This window comes from Cydia amplana, chromosome 17 (genome assembly GCF_948474715.1).
Source record: "Cydia amplana chromosome 17, ilCydAmpl1.1, whole genome shotgun sequence".
Lineage (NCBI taxonomy): Eukaryota > Metazoa > Arthropoda > Insecta > Lepidoptera > Tortricidae > Cydia > Cydia amplana.
Genome location: NC_086085.1, coordinates 13657367 through 13673243, shown reverse-complemented (window position 1 = coordinate 13673243; position 15877 = coordinate 13657367). Strand labels below are relative to the sequence as shown.

At 37.9% G+C, this 15877-nt stretch overlaps 2 protein-coding genes across 3 annotated transcripts in view; one reads left to right on the top strand and one right to left on the bottom strand.

Annotated features, from left to right (window-relative positions):
- LOC134656088 (CLIP domain-containing serine protease B4-like) overlaps positions 1 to 15877 on the bottom strand; it is a 288523-nt gene that overhangs the window by 178286 nt on the left and 94360 nt on the right. The window lies entirely within an intron of this gene.
- LOC134655807 (hemicentin-1-like) overlaps positions 10732 to 15877 on the top strand; it is a 73618-nt gene continuing 68472 nt past the window's right edge. The window contains exon 1 of one of the 2 annotated variants that reach the window (XM_063511283.1): positions 10732 to 10889. In XM_063511283.1, coding sequence (XP_063367353.1) covers positions 10811 to 10889 — 79 coding nt within the window. In that variant the 5' untranslated portion in view covers positions 10732 to 10810. The remainder of the gene's footprint in view (positions 10890 to 15877) is intronic. The other variant, XM_063511282.1, reaches the window with a different exon arrangement.

The following is a 15877-nucleotide window of genomic DNA, read 5'->3' as shown; positions in this document are numbered from 1 at the left end:
GTGATCATATGATTCGGTTAGGTTAGGCGTGACAAAGTTAGGCTCGACTTTTTTATGGTGTGGCCAACCGATCATTTCATGAAGTGATGTACATTATTATCCATGTAGTATCGAGTAAACAATCCCGTTATCTTTCAAGTATATGCGGAACATCTCAATACTTCGACTGTATCGTGGAATAATTTTTAGAACGTTTCGTGACCGGCGTAAAATGTATAGAAAGAAGAAATTCTTTTAGCAAACTGAAATGCTTTTGTTTCAGGTATTGTGTAGAGCGTTGCGTGTTAATGTTAGTGTTAATAAATTAACAAGTTCGAAGAATAACACTTTTTTTCTTTCTTTGCTTTGATTTGGACAGTTTTTATTACCTGGGGCTTTTAAGTTCCGGTGACCAGCATCTTAACATACTGTTGACCTGAATTATAAAGTTCTTTATCAATTTCGCAGTTAAATACAAGCAGGCATTTTTGAATACTCATTTGTGAGAAAGTTAAAATTTGTATAATTACTGTATATTGAAATTCTCGGCGTGAAGTTGACCGATCGCATCAAAAACACTGTACTACGCTCCAAAACGCAAATAGCGGACGTAGCTGAAACAGCCGCCAAGCTGAAGTGGGACTGGGCGGGACACGTTTGCCGTATGCCGGATGATTTGTGGGCTAAAATAACAACCAATTGGGTCCCACGTCAAACCAGGGGTCGCGGCAAACCTCGACGGCGATGGCGAGATGACCTTGACGCCTTTGACAGGACCAGTTCCTGTCAAAGGGAGACGGGTCAAGACCGGGATACGTGGAAAGGGAGGAGGGAGGCCTTTGCCCAGCAGTGGGACACTCTAGGCTCATATAAATAAAATATTTAAATGTATTCAGTTCTAATTATTTTATCAAATAAATGGTTTCTTTAGAAATAAGTAATAATAACTTTATATCTAAAACTTTAAGCAATAAAACTATTATACCAACTTACCTCCATGGTATGAATCACTTAAGTATATATTCAAAATACACGCACAATCTTTAAAAATACCCAATGACTCATTAAATCGAAGCCGAAAACATTTATTAAACTTTGCACCTTATCCAATTGTAATACGGCAAAAAATACGTATCTTTGACATTTGACTTATGATTTGAAATACAGCGCGTTTGCAAATTCCTATCACTACGAACCCATTATCGCATAGTTCACACTTTAAAGTTCTGTCAATAAAGTTAATACCTACTCAAAAAGCTTACCTATCAACTACATAATTTTATAACATTCAAAGAATGACCTCATTATGTTATTTAAATATACCGGATTAAGCTTTAAGGATGACTCACGTTAGACCGGGCCGTGTCCGGGCCGGAGCTTCCGGCGCTTACTATTCTATGACAATGACAGGTGATCATGTGGTGCTTTCCATAGAAAACGAAGCCCTGGAAGCTCCGGCCCGGACACGGCCCGGTCTAACGTGAGTCATCCTTTACCTCGTATTGTTACAAAGTCGGAGGTCAAATTATATAAAAGTCGAGTGACATATGTGTCAGGGTGATTGGACGCCTTTGAAATGTGGTGTTGGCGGAGGATGCTAAGGATTAGCTGGACAGAAAGGAAGACGAACGAAGAGGTACTGAGCATGGCAGGAGAGAAGAGATGCCTGTTAGACGCAATAGCTAACAGAAGGGGCAAGCTGGTTGGCCACCTGATACGGCACGACAGATGCTTTTTAAACATCCTGGAGGGCAAGATTAAGGGTAAAAGACGCAGAGGAAGGCCTAGGATCACATATCTCAGCCAAATAAAAGATAGAGTTTCTGTCGTGTCGTACGAGGGAGTTAAAAGGCTGGCCCAGCAAAGAGAAGAGTGGCGATTACTGCACCGACAAGAGCATAGCTCTTAAATATTGATGATGATGATGACATATGTGTATAGGTAAGTGTTTTGTTAGTTAGTTTCGTCACAGATTAATAATACGCCTGTCGTTAATTCTACCTACGTTTTATCATTGTCTTATTATAAAATTACTTTTCCAGTTTGTCTCTTGCAAGTAAAATTGAGCACATGCTATAATGTCTAGAGGCTGATAATTAATCATCATCATCATCACATTGCATAATATGCGGCGATGGCGTGCAAAAAAAAATGATTATAGGAATGTAGGTAGATTAACAGTCACATAATAATTTTAAGACTGCTATTAGCAGCAACGTATCTGTTATAGTTTTACGTAACCTGTGACTATGCTGAGTGAAGTCAGACCATTTATCAACGTGTCGTCCGCAACAAATGTTAATTAAGTCACTCATAGTCCACTCTGGACGTCCTACATTCTGATTGGTTGAACTAATACGTTGACAATACTAACCAATATAACATGACCTGAGCCCGTACCATGAGTCACTGGCAGTGCCAAAACTGACATATAGGTAGGCTATCGAAAACGTAATTTACTTTTTATACATCTTCCGTTTCACTCAGTCAAGCACTCCTGGAAATCCCACTGAACTAAAGGACCTAAAGACCGATTAAGAGCGCGCAAAAAGATTTAGTTCCTTTCGGTCCTTCACGGGATTTCATTCTTAACAGTTCTTAGTTCGCGACCAACACAAGCCTAATCGAGAACGTAATTTATTTTCTATGCATCTCGCTCGTACTCGCATATCAGTGCGACCGAGATGTATAGAAAGTAAATTACGTTCTCGATAGCGTATTATGTCAGTTTTGACACTGTCGTGCAGTGACTCATGATGCGGGCTGAGGTGTCCAATAATGGCATCACTATTTTTTGAGAATAATTGAAATTTGAATGATTTATTCCTTTCCAGTGCCATACGGTATTTTATTCTGGTATGTCAACTTTTTCAATGAAAAAGGCTTCTTCAAATGAAAGGAAAATTTGAAAAATAAAGACGCGTAGGGTCGAATTCCTCAACAATTTTTTCATGATAAGTTATATATACCGAACCATACCAAGTAACAATTTTATAACTTAACTTGAATAGTTACTTACTTGGAAAACACGTAAACATTTACTCCAAACCAGTTGTGGCTCACTCCGCAATTTCATGCATGCACAAGTACATGCGGCCCACACCAATTTTGGTGTCTAGCCATAGTAGTTGCCGCGCACCGCTATGGAACGGACCCCTGCTCGCCCTTGCGCCACCTAGCGCTCATATCTGTCATAATAGACGCCTTTTGTTAGAGAGTGAACCTTCTGTACCTACCTACTATTTATTATCATTTATTCTGTGCCCAAACTATCAACTCGCCATTGCTCTTCTTGCAGTTGGAATAACATTGATGCAGTGTAAGCGGTCATAACAATATGGAAATCAAAACTATTGTTCGCGCTTATGAATTTATGGCCCCGACAGATTCAACACGTTAAGCCTGTCCACGTTCAAATGGGTTTATTTGTTCAATAACAGGCGGTATATAATTCTGATTTTATAAAATCTGTTAAGGTGCCGTGCATGCCCTGATGAGTTCGATCAAAAATAACTTTACGCATTTCAAGAAACAATCTTCATGTTAATAGCCTTTTTACATAAATAGTGACCTATGTCCGCGATTTTATTATATTGAGCGAAGGTCGTTTAATGAGGTTTCAGAATCAATAAAGTTACTTAAATAATCGCCTCAACATTGCTTTTCATATATTTTGGCAACCATATTATCTAAAAAAGCACTACGATTTTTCAAAAACTCTGCTGGCTGAACTCACTGCACTTAAGATTGATATCATACGCTCGCTCGCACTGATAGGTGCGCGCAAAATGCACCGCGAGAATCAGAAGGCCTACCGCGAACCACGTTCGACGTGTTGCCTCTCTGTCGCACTTGTTAATTCGTACGTAAGTGTGACAGGGAGGCAACACGTCGAACGTGGTTCGCGGTAGGCCCTCAGATTATAATATACCTCCATATAACGCTTAGGGGTCACTTCGACGATGCGAGAACTCTCAATGCGAGTTTCATTACATTGCAGTATTTGATTGGTCAGCTGAATTAGATGTAATTTTAATGCATGTAATAGAGGGCAATAGAGAGTACTCTCTCCAGGCGAGTGTTATAAATAAATAAATATTATAGGACATTCTTACACAGATTGTTTTTTTTCTATTTTTGTGTGAAAATCTTAATGCGGTTCACAGAATACATCTACTTACCAAGTTTCAACAGTATAGTTCTTATAGTTTCGGAGAAAAGTGGCTGTGACATACGGACGGACAGACAGACGGACAGACAGACGGACAGACAGACGGACAGACAGACAGACATGACGAATCTATAAGGGTTCCGTTTTTTGCCATTTGGCTACGGAACCCTAAAAAGGTGCAAGTCTCGCAACGCTTTTACTACAAAAAAGTTTTGAGATGTAATGTGAAACCAAGTCGGTTATTTTAATTAGTGCCAGGGGGTGTTAAAACCGTATCAATAAGATATCTTTAATTTGTAATACATATAATGACTTGGCAATCGCACATAATGCGTTACTCGTACCCACTGACAATCCAACCTCTAGACTGAGCTTAGGCAAATTCTTTCATGAAACCGATGCTGCCAAAAATACGGGGGTGCGGGGGGACGAGGTGAGCGAATCCCGTGCCGTGATTGGTCCGTTCAAAGACATGGACCAATCACGGCACGGGATTGACTCGAAGATGGAGTAAAGCTACCGTATGTGTGGCAGAGGGGGTAGCGCGACTATGCTATGTCTAGAGGTTGGATTGTCTGTGCTCGTACCGTAGTCGTAAATATGTGTAATGCTCAAACTGCAATTAGCGCTAGCGTTATGTTCAATTAGAATTATTTTTAATCGGTGACGATGATCCTTTTGTCATTATACAGCCGTGCGATGGCCAAGTCATTATACGTATTACAAATTAAAGATATCTTATTGATACGGTTTTAACACCCCCTGGCACTGATTAAAATAACCGACTTGGTTTCACATTACATCTCAAAACTTTTTTGTAGTAAAAGCGTTGCGAAACTTGCACCTTTTTACATGTAATGTTTTTGATGGGATGTGTATTTCTGTATGGGATTTTGAACAGCGCGCCAAGCGGGACGTTTTGGAAACTGAAAATCCTATACAAAATGACACTTAACGCAGACGCGTACGCCACGTCACGCTATCGAATGAAATTTACACTAGGGGTACTGTTGCTTTTATCAAGTTAGCAACTTTTATGACACAAGTTAGCCTTTCAACTTTAAAATGCAAATTGAAAAAAGCGGCCAAGTGCGAGTCGGACTCGCCCATGAAGGGTTCCGTATTTAGGCGATTTATGACGTATAAAAAAAAAACTACTTACTAGATCTCGTTCAAACCAATTTTCGGTGGAAGTTTACATGGTAATGTACATCATATATTTTTTTTAGTTTTATCATTCTCTTATTTTAGAAGTTACAGGGGGGGGGACACACATTTTACCACTTTGGAAGTGTCTCTCGCGCAAACTATTCAGTTTAGAAAAAAATGATATTAGAAACCTCAATATCATTTTTGAAGACCTATCCATAGATACCCCACACGTATGGGTTTAATGAAAAAAAAAAATTGAGTTTCAGTTCAAAGTATGGGGAACCCCAAAAATTTATTGTTTTTTTTCTATTTTTGTGTGAAAATCTTAATGCGGTTCACAGAATACATCTACTTACCAAGTTTCAACAGTATAGTTCTTATAGTTTCGGAGAAAAGTGGCTGTGACATACGGACGGACAGACAGACGGACAGACGGACAGACGGACAGACGGACAGACGGACAGACGGACAGACGGACAGACAGACAGACAGACAGACATGACGAATCTATAAGGGTTCCGTTTTTTGCCATTTGGCTACGGAACCCTAAAAAGTGGTTCTCGAGATATACCTTTGTTCCTTTTATTTTACGGAATGAATACCTGAGTGGAAAATTTAGCCTGTTATTATATGTATTTTTACCACACAAGTTCGTAAAACCTTTCTATGTCATTCAAAAACTGATAAGAAAGTTGCATTTAACCCACATGTGTGGAAAAGTAATCCGATGCAACTTTTGAGTTGTTTGCTCATGTTGGCTGATATATATGTATATAGATGGCTGATTTTTGTTTAACTGCAAGTAAAGTTTGTTAAACCCTCCTGCTTTGAAACCCTCGCAACGCTCAAAATTCCACTTTTCGAAGCACTCGCTACGCTCGTGGTTCGATTGTGACATCTTTCGCTTTCTCGGGTATCAATATTACCTAGCATGAGGAGTTAAACAATAACTTTGTCCCCTTGTAACACAAATAACTATTTCAAAGTACCTTCCCTAACAGTTTGTACAATGTAATCTTGTACAGGCGCCATCAGATATATCGGAGCGGCCAAGGTGCTTACAAATATCTGAACACGCCTCTGTTGTCAAGGCGTTAGAGAGCGTGTTCAGATTTTGTGAACACCTTGGCCGCTCCGATATATCTGATGGCGCCTGTACATTCCAGGCACGAGAAAATCGTCTAGTTAATAGCGCTGGACAAATCCGTCCCAGTGAATTCAATCTCTTTAGACTCGAAGCGGAATCTAAATCGAACAAATTGGTTTGTGGCCAGTTTGTCTTTGGGCGGAATCGGTTTAAATAGACGACTAGATTGAGTCTGAGAATTTTACGATAGCGATTAAAACGAATAAAAAGCGGCCAAGTGCGAGTCGGACTCGCCCATGAAGGGTTCCGTATTTAGGCGATTTAAGACGTATAAAAAAAAACTACTTACTAGATCTCGTTCAAACCAATTTTCGGTGGAAGTTTACATGGTAATGTACATCATATATTTTTTTTAGTTTTATCATTCTCTTATTTTAGAAGTTACAGGGGGGGGACACACATTTTACCACTTTGGAAGTGTCTCTCGCGTAAACTATTCAGTTTAGAAAAAAATGATATTAGAAACCTCAATATCATTTTTAAAGACCTATCCATAGATACCCCACACGTATGGGTTTGATGAAAAAAAAAATTTTTGAGTTTCAGTTCGAAGTATGGGGAACCCCAAAAGTTTATTGTTTTTTTTCTATTTTTGTGTGAAAATCTTAATGCGGTTCACAGAATACATCTACTTACCAAGTTTCAACAGTATAGTTCTTATAGTTTCGGAGAAAAGTGGCTGTGACATACGGACGGACAGACAGACGGACAGACGGACAGACGGACAGACATACAGACAGACAGACATGACGAATCTATAAGGGTTCCGTTTTTTGCCATTTGGCTACGGAACCCTAAAAACGACATATTTAAATATTTTTTGATGTTCATTGATACGATTTTCCACCAGGCGATTTTTTTTTTTGGGTTTTATGTTTTAGTTAGAAAACATTGCCATAAAAACATCGTTTACGAACTGACAAGGTAGGGCTAAACTCCCGCTGAGTTCCCAAATTCGTTTTTAAGGTTCCGTAAACAAAAGGTAAAAACGGGACCCCGTTACTAAGACTTCTCTGTCTGTCTGTCCGTATGTCTGTCTGTCACCAGGCCGTATCTCATAAACCGCGATAGACACTTGAAATTTTCACAGTTGATGTATTTCTGTTGCCGCTATAACAACAAATACTAAAAACAGAATAAAATAAATATTTAAATACGTAAGGGGCTCCCATAGAACAAACGTGATTATTTTGCCGTTTTTTGCGTAAAGGTACGGAACCCTTCGTGCGCGATTCCGATTCGCACTTGGCCGGTTTTTCATTACTTTTTCCTCGAAGTCTATTTAACCTAGAAATGTTCAAACTTTTTTACAGGAAAAACCTATATTGATTAGCAAAATACCTTGTAACGAAGCTTTTAAATATTTTAGTGGCCATTTTCCTAATTAGGATGACAAACAAAACCCAAATTAACTCACTGATGAAATATTTAATGAATAGATACCTGTGACATGATGTATGTACTTAATTAAGAACTGCCAATATTGCGTTAATGAAATTAGAGTTAACTTGATCGATTGTTAGCTAATTAGATGTGAAATTTGCAAAATGGCGGAATGTGAGGTCTCGCTCGCTCTTTCATTGTTTCTCTTTCATTCATGCTGTCCATTTATTTATTTATTTATTTATTTAAACTTTATTGCACAAAAGAAAAACTTATCGTACAAAAGGCGGACTTATTAGCCAAAAGCATTATCTACCAGTCAACCTTAAGGCAAAGCAGAGAGATTGTGGGCGGTGCAACTGCTACTACTACTAACAAAATTTAATATAAACCGCAAAGCTAATTTAAAAAAATTAACACACATAATCTACACGATACATATAATATAAATACATATACCTAACAATTTAAATATATACAATAAAATATATAAATTATATAACTAAAACTAGGAATCCTTCATTATACCAGCAAAGAAAGCACGTACCGATTTCTTAAAAGCGAACTTGTTTGGGGCATTTTTAATACTAAGGGGGAGTCGCTTCCATTCAAGAAGCCAGATAGAATAAAATTTGAATGATGAATACAAAATGTAACCAATGAGCTCATTGAGGTCAGCATAAGTTATTATATGCCTAAATTGAAGATAAAGATTTTCATTTTCGGTTGTTACACTGTGTTTTTTTAAATCTCATCTTGATTAGATATCGATTTGATATTACTCTTGTTGGAAATGCATCTCATTAGCACATATTAGTGCGAGCAAGATGCACGGCGTGTAAAGGATGACTCACGTTAGACCGGGCCGTGTCCGGGCCGGAGCTTCCGGAGCTTCGTTTTCTATGGAAAGCATCACGTAATCACCTGTCATCTGTCACAGAAAAGTAGGCGCCGGAAGCTCCGGCCCGGACACGGCCCAGTTGGCCCGGCCTAACGTGTGTCATCCTTAATGTTAAATCAGGGTAGACTTTTGAAATCAGAACGATTTACAAGGGGCCGCCCGAGCCTCCCGACTGCCCAATGGTCCCCTACCTCCCCTAAAGTAAAACCACATAACTTATATTCCAGTACTAGAGTTACACCAAGCTAAGTTGGCAGCGATTTTGATAGCACAGATGGTGCAAGTGTTATTTTAAACGTCAAACTTGTATGAAATTATGACGTATAAAATAACACTTGCACAGTTCGTGCTACCAAATCCAACCACTATGGTCTACAAGTACAACACGTACCTAATTAACATTTATACTTCATAACGTGCATTTTGCATCAGTAATAAAATTAAACCTTTTGCTGAATATATTTTATACAAAGTTTGTTCACGGCACATATGACCTCACATAAGAATGTGTCACAATTATTCCGAAATCGCCTATAATTAATTTACATAAGTATTATTACACCGTTACATTTTTATCAATAAAACGTCTCAAAACGTAACGGAAATCACGCCGTATAAGACCTTTTATATGAAAGTATATGCTAAACAGCATTTTACAAACAATAGTCATACTCGTGACTTGATAATCTAATTTGATCTGTGTCGTAATGCGGGTATAATCTGTGTAAAGCCGCGTACAATGTTTTTTGATCATAGCTTTGCTAATCTTAGATTACGAATGTTCGATAGAAACGGGCATAAAAGGAGTTTAAAGGGGTTCCGTAGAGTACAAAATTACAAATGTACATTTCAAGGGAAATAAGAACAATATTAGACATGATAAGGTAAACGTACTAGTGCTCGACATGCTAATGCCCAATAGATGACACCCTGCTGTCATCTCTATTGGCAATGACTTAAGTTTCAAGATGATATGTACACGGATTGCGTCGAGCACCAGAACGTTTACCTTACAGGTGCATACATTAGGGTCCAAGAACACTATTTTTACTCGTAGATAGGATTACGATAAGTATATACAAAACAGTCCCGATATATGCTGACAGACAACCCACAGCGTAAACCAGAATCTTAAAACTTAAAACATACCTCTACTCTTAAAATGACAAAGATTTATTTACAAACAAGATATATACAGTGGAATTACTAAAAGAAATTAAAAACTAGCTTAAATCTAAAATAGGCCCTTGAGGCATTGTACCAAGGATGCTGGCGACATTTCCTCGCTGTATCGCAAATAATGTAAATTTAAACTAAAAACTTATTGAAATTCATCCCCTAGAGACTAAGGAGTTGAAACGTTTCATCAGCAACTTTTACCCATACGCGGAAGCTAGTATTCATAATATAGGTATCTCTGAATGTGTCTTTTTTTAGCGTGAATATTACGTCGAACGTTATGCAAGGATCCCTAAAAATATTAGTATGTAAATCTGTTAAACTGTTTATCACGTGTTAAAGGTTTTGATCGTTATCGCTAGTAATCCTTCATCTTGGCATACTTATTAAGTTAAAGTGGGTGGACAAATGGGACTACTGTAATGTTCGATTGATTGTTAAGATTAAGGATGACTCACGTTAGACCTGGGCGACCGGGCTGTGTCCGGGCCGGAGCTTATTTTTTCTATGACAGATGGCAGGTGATCACGTAATGCTTTCCATAGAAATCGAAGCTCCGGAAGCTCCGACCCGGACACAGCCCGATCTAACGTGAGTAATTTGGAACTAAGACGATATATAGGTATTATAATATACTTTTATAGCGATAGTAAAAGGCTTTTTTGTTTTTTGTGTATAGAAAATAATCTTTCAGTTTATCCCAAACGCGTCTTGGCACTTTGGTTGAGGTTTTGGCTGAAGGTTATTTGATATTTTTGTACAAAAACTAACCGGCGTACTTTATTTACAGGTCGCATCCCCCATCACACAATGCTGAGTAAAGGCACGTAGCACAACTACGAGTAGTGCTAGATGCGCGCTCGGCGTCGACCAATGAGAGGGCGGCGCGGGAGCATGGATGGACCATAGGATGCGCGTCTCGGCGCTCATACTTCTGCTGATCTCTAATACATACACATTCTCACCTGAAATAGATGGTAAGTGTATATATCAAAGATAAAGATAAAAAATAGTTTATTCCAGTAGGCATATTACAATGCGATTATGAACGTCAAATAAAGCTACACCGGCTCCAACCCTACACCTCTGCATCGAGAGGATTTAAATCCCCCCTCAATTGGAGGAAGGTATCCCAATATGGGCCCGGCAACCATCCTTTTTATCCTTACTTATTAGTTGTCTATACGGCATAGCCCTCTTATACGCTCACGTTTAATATGCTATTTTATACTGGTCCCTGCAACTTGTCATACATTGTTTCATGATATTTGATTCTCAAGTGATATGCAAATAGTTGAAGGAGCCACTTGAAGCCAACCCTCGTTCTTTGTTTACTGGAACTTTTTATTCAGCCATCGACTTAGGTTCCCAAACTTCATTATTGACGTGTTACGAATACAGTATTAAGTAAGTATGAAACGGACCTTTAAAGACCATTGTAAATTTTGGCGGCAAGTACCTATGTTGTTTTATTTCAGCAATTACAAAAGTCATGGTACCTATAGGACCTATTGTTTATTAGTAAACTGGTTATTCATGGCAACGACTTCATTTCTGTAGTTGCCGTTACAAGATTGGTTAACTTATATAGGTACCTAGCAGAGAAAATCGTATCAAAGATGCCTCTTTTTAAACAAATATTTTCATTATACAGTGAAATGGGGCCAATTTTAAGTCTCTAAATGTTCCACGTACGTCGTAGATTGGTCTAACTAAACGCACAATAGAGGGCCGTTTTCTCAGGCTTTAGGTTAGTTTTCGTTCATGTCGTCTCGGATATGGGTGAATATGGTATCGATGCATTCAGTGTAATGCCCTGAACACAAATATATGAGATGACAAGCGCGGAAGTGGTGGGGGTAGTTGCTGTGACGTCATAAAGTCGGCAGTACAAACTTTTATTTTATTTTCTTTTAAACATACCATGTGGGGTACCAAATGAAAGGGCTTTATGAGTAGATTACAAATATACAAAATAAGTACTGTAACGTTTTCTTTCAATACTTGGTCTAACAAATTATTAGAAAACGTTTAAAAATTGTATAATCCACCGTTGACTTTCAAGTACTCTAAATTGAAAATTGCTGGCCGTTTGGGCTGTAGGGCGTGTCAAATAAAAGGACATGCCGGTGGTCAGGGCCGCAGAGTGAGGAACCGAAATACCTACTAGCCGTGTCCAAAATTACCATCTTCTGCATCTGACCCTTAATCCAACCAAGCGAGAGTCTCTTTAAGTGTTGCTCGGCGACACTCAGAACTCGACACTAAGCGTGACGAGCTAAAGGCCAGACCACCTATGGCCATCACATAATTATAATTACGTCGAAGGGGTGCTGACCTGCAGCGAGTCTGGCCGTACATTTGCTGCAAAGATTGGCTATGCCAGTCACCTGAGAGCGCACCAGCGACGCTCTCAGCGGTAGATAGCAGTCGCTGTGGTCGAAAACAGCATAATGAAGTATTGCTAGGCACAATGATCGTCTAATTTAACATCCCACATGGCTAGCCGCCATTTACCTACTACCTAATAAAGGTAGCCGCCATTTACGGCTACCTTTATTAAAATAAATAAATAAAATAAATAAAGTTTTATTTCAGGCAACACGTACAGTTGTACACCCATATCACAATACAATTTTAAAGTTGCAAAGCCAAGAGGAATAATTAAATAGACTTAAACTTAAACAAAATAAAAGTAAAACAATTAAAATAGTAATATACTATTTTTTGTTCCCGTTTTGGTGCACGGAGAGCCAGTGCCTAAACATATAACAACTAATGTTGCGATACACCGACATGAGGATGGTGTTTTGCGAGCGGCGAGTTATTATTACGTACCTACACAATTTATCAATAAAACTTTCAGTAAACAGAGAGACTGGATGGAAGTGGCGCCTTCAACTATTTGCATATCACTCAAAGTCGGATGCGATCGATCAGTGTACGAAACACGTGTATTTTAGGAGCCGTTATTTCAGTTTGGTGCTTATTGATTCAATACTATACTAATACAAGGTGCGATCCGAAAAACGCAGAATAGTGAGGTAGTAGATAGCAATTTCATCTTAATAGGGATGATGACACATGTTGAATTTTATAACAAAATCTAGTAAAATAGATAGCAAACGAGCAATTTATCACAATAATGTAGATATTAAAATAAAATATTGAAAAATTACAAAAATACAGGACCTGAAATTGGTTATTGGACAAATGTTATTATAGTGTTAAGGAATTTATTGAATGTAATGGGACTGTTATATAATTTGTACTGTTTAATGTTAATTATTATTATTATTTACTATTCTGATATTATTTTATGCTTATCTAATGAATTTTGATTATATTGAATTTAAAATGTCCTGAATTATGTGTTAGGTATTTATGTATTTTAATATTTGCATGCCTGTATGTGGACCGAATACACTGAACAAAGAAAAACTGTATTACCAACTAATCAAAAACTGTATTCTGGCAAATAAATTATTTGATTGATTGATTGATTGAACGTTTCAACATTTAAGTTTTTTTTTACTTCCAAAAACGATAAAAATAAGAGTACCATTCGATTCCTTACATTTCATCCAAAAAAATATCGTATAGCAACTATATACATAAACGCAATATTTCACCGACAAAAACGCAATTTTCTTGTTTTGTCCATACTACATGTTGGGCTCCCAGAGACCTTGACGTCACGTTCCCTTATCGTTTTGTTTAGGGCGTTTCGCGAGTGAAGTGCGACTGTCGGCCTTTGACTACAATATCTGACTTTTGTGTTACTTTAATGCAATGGGTCCCATATAGATATTTTATCCTAAAAACAAACCCGGTCGATTGATACCATAAATGAAAATTAGTCATGTAGCCTAAACTTAAACCTCTAGCGGCCCACCGTACAAGAAAAACTGACATTCAAAATTAACGGTATTTTTTTTGTTTCAAAATAGAACGAAACAAAACAAAAACAACTCTTTCTATTTAACAACGATTCAAATTTAATTGGAGGTAATTAGTACTAGTGTTGGGACCGTGCATGACGGGACGCTTAGAAGATATCTTTATTTTAATTTAAGGACCTCATCCAATCTGCAATGCATTATGTAACTCAGTGATAGATGATCTTAAAATTTGATAAATGTAGGTACCTATATGAGAACATAGAAACTTTAATATAGAAATATACCTACTTTTAAACTTGTATAGTATCGCTTGCAGACGAATATGAAATGATTGTTAAAAAGTAGATTATTAGGTATTCGTATGTTATACGTCGCAGACAAAATCGTGTCCAGCCCTAGTAGCACGGTCGCATTTTTATCGTTTATCACCATGCCTGTCACGTTCTAAAAAGTATGTAAGTGCGAAAGTGACGGGCATAGTGATAGTCGATAAAAATGGAACCGTGCTGAGCCCGCAGATACTAGTTACATAATGAATAATTTATATTACGTAATCATGAGCCACACTGTCCAGACAATGCCAGACTGACCTAATGACCTAGCTTCTAGTTTAGTTTAGTCCAAAACACGCGATATTTAAATTTACCTACAACCTAACTACATACTTATACACATCAACTTCATTTATCAGTTATGTTAGCTTTATGATTCAGCCTTTTACATCTATTTTATATCGATTCGGTCAAATTATGTTCCAAGTATGGAAAACAAACTAATTACCTGCCGTTTTATAATAAATGATGGCCTCATCTCAGCATGTTGCTGGTGGCTGGTGGATCATATATTTCTGGTCAGGCTTTACTTACCTACTAAATGAAAACGATCACGCATTAAAATCCTGTCGATATATGCCGCTAGACTATACTATTTTCGCAGATCTTATCAAAATGAATTAATTAACAATCATTCTTGCCTAGTTTTCAAACTACATAGGTATCTCAAATAACATAGATGAACAAGTCAATAAAATGAACGGTAACAGAATGTATGTATATCTGAACCTGGAAGCCGATTCTGTGATTTAACATTATAATATTGATGTCATTAGGTATCTTACGCACACGGTGGTAAATAAGATTATAAATAATAAATATTATAGGACATTCTTACACAGATTGACTGTCCCACAGTAAGCTCAAGAAGGCTTGCGTTGTGGGTACCATACTCAGCCACGGTAAGTATAATATACGTACAAAACAAGTACTTAAATAGTACATAGAAAACACCCATGACTCAGGAACAAAATAAATATCTGTGCTCATGACACAAATTGCCCTTACCGGGATTCGAACCCAGGACCATCGGGTTGACAGGGTCACTACCCGCTAGGCCAGACCGGTCGTCAAAGTAAGTGCGGCTTTACACTAGTATTGGTAAAGTTGTCGACCTCGACTCCTTTTATGAGACTCTGCGCTAGAATAACTTCCGAGTCTTTTCAGTCCCGAGTCGAGTCCTCTATTGAGTACCTATTTTTTTAAGAAAAACTCAAAAGGTCTCGAGCCTCCGAATAAAGACTCTGTCAACAATTTTGTAGCTTTTACGAGTATCTAAATACTAGTAGCAATAAAGTTCTCTGAAAAGGACTAGACTCTTCAAAAGACTCGAGTCTCTAACAAGTTGAAAAGAACTTGAGCTTCGACTTAACTCTAAGGACTCGAGCCTTAACCAAGACTAAATTACACGTACTTTGTATTTCACGCAAACCAACCCAGGAGGTATCAACACAAGATCAAACCCTAAACAAATTATTTAATCAGAATCGGCCTCAAGAATTAACTCTCGTGATGTTAATGAGCCTTCGCGATTTCAATCTAAACAATTAAGGCTACGTCGACTCCGCTAATTGGTATATTGATAGAAATGGGTTCACTGACACGAATATTAATGTAAATAAATACTGATGGAGGATAAAAAGCAGTTAAAAATGACCTTTATACCATCAGGCCTACATGAATAAAGTATATTTTGTTTTTGACTTTGACAGCATAAATGCAAACACTGAA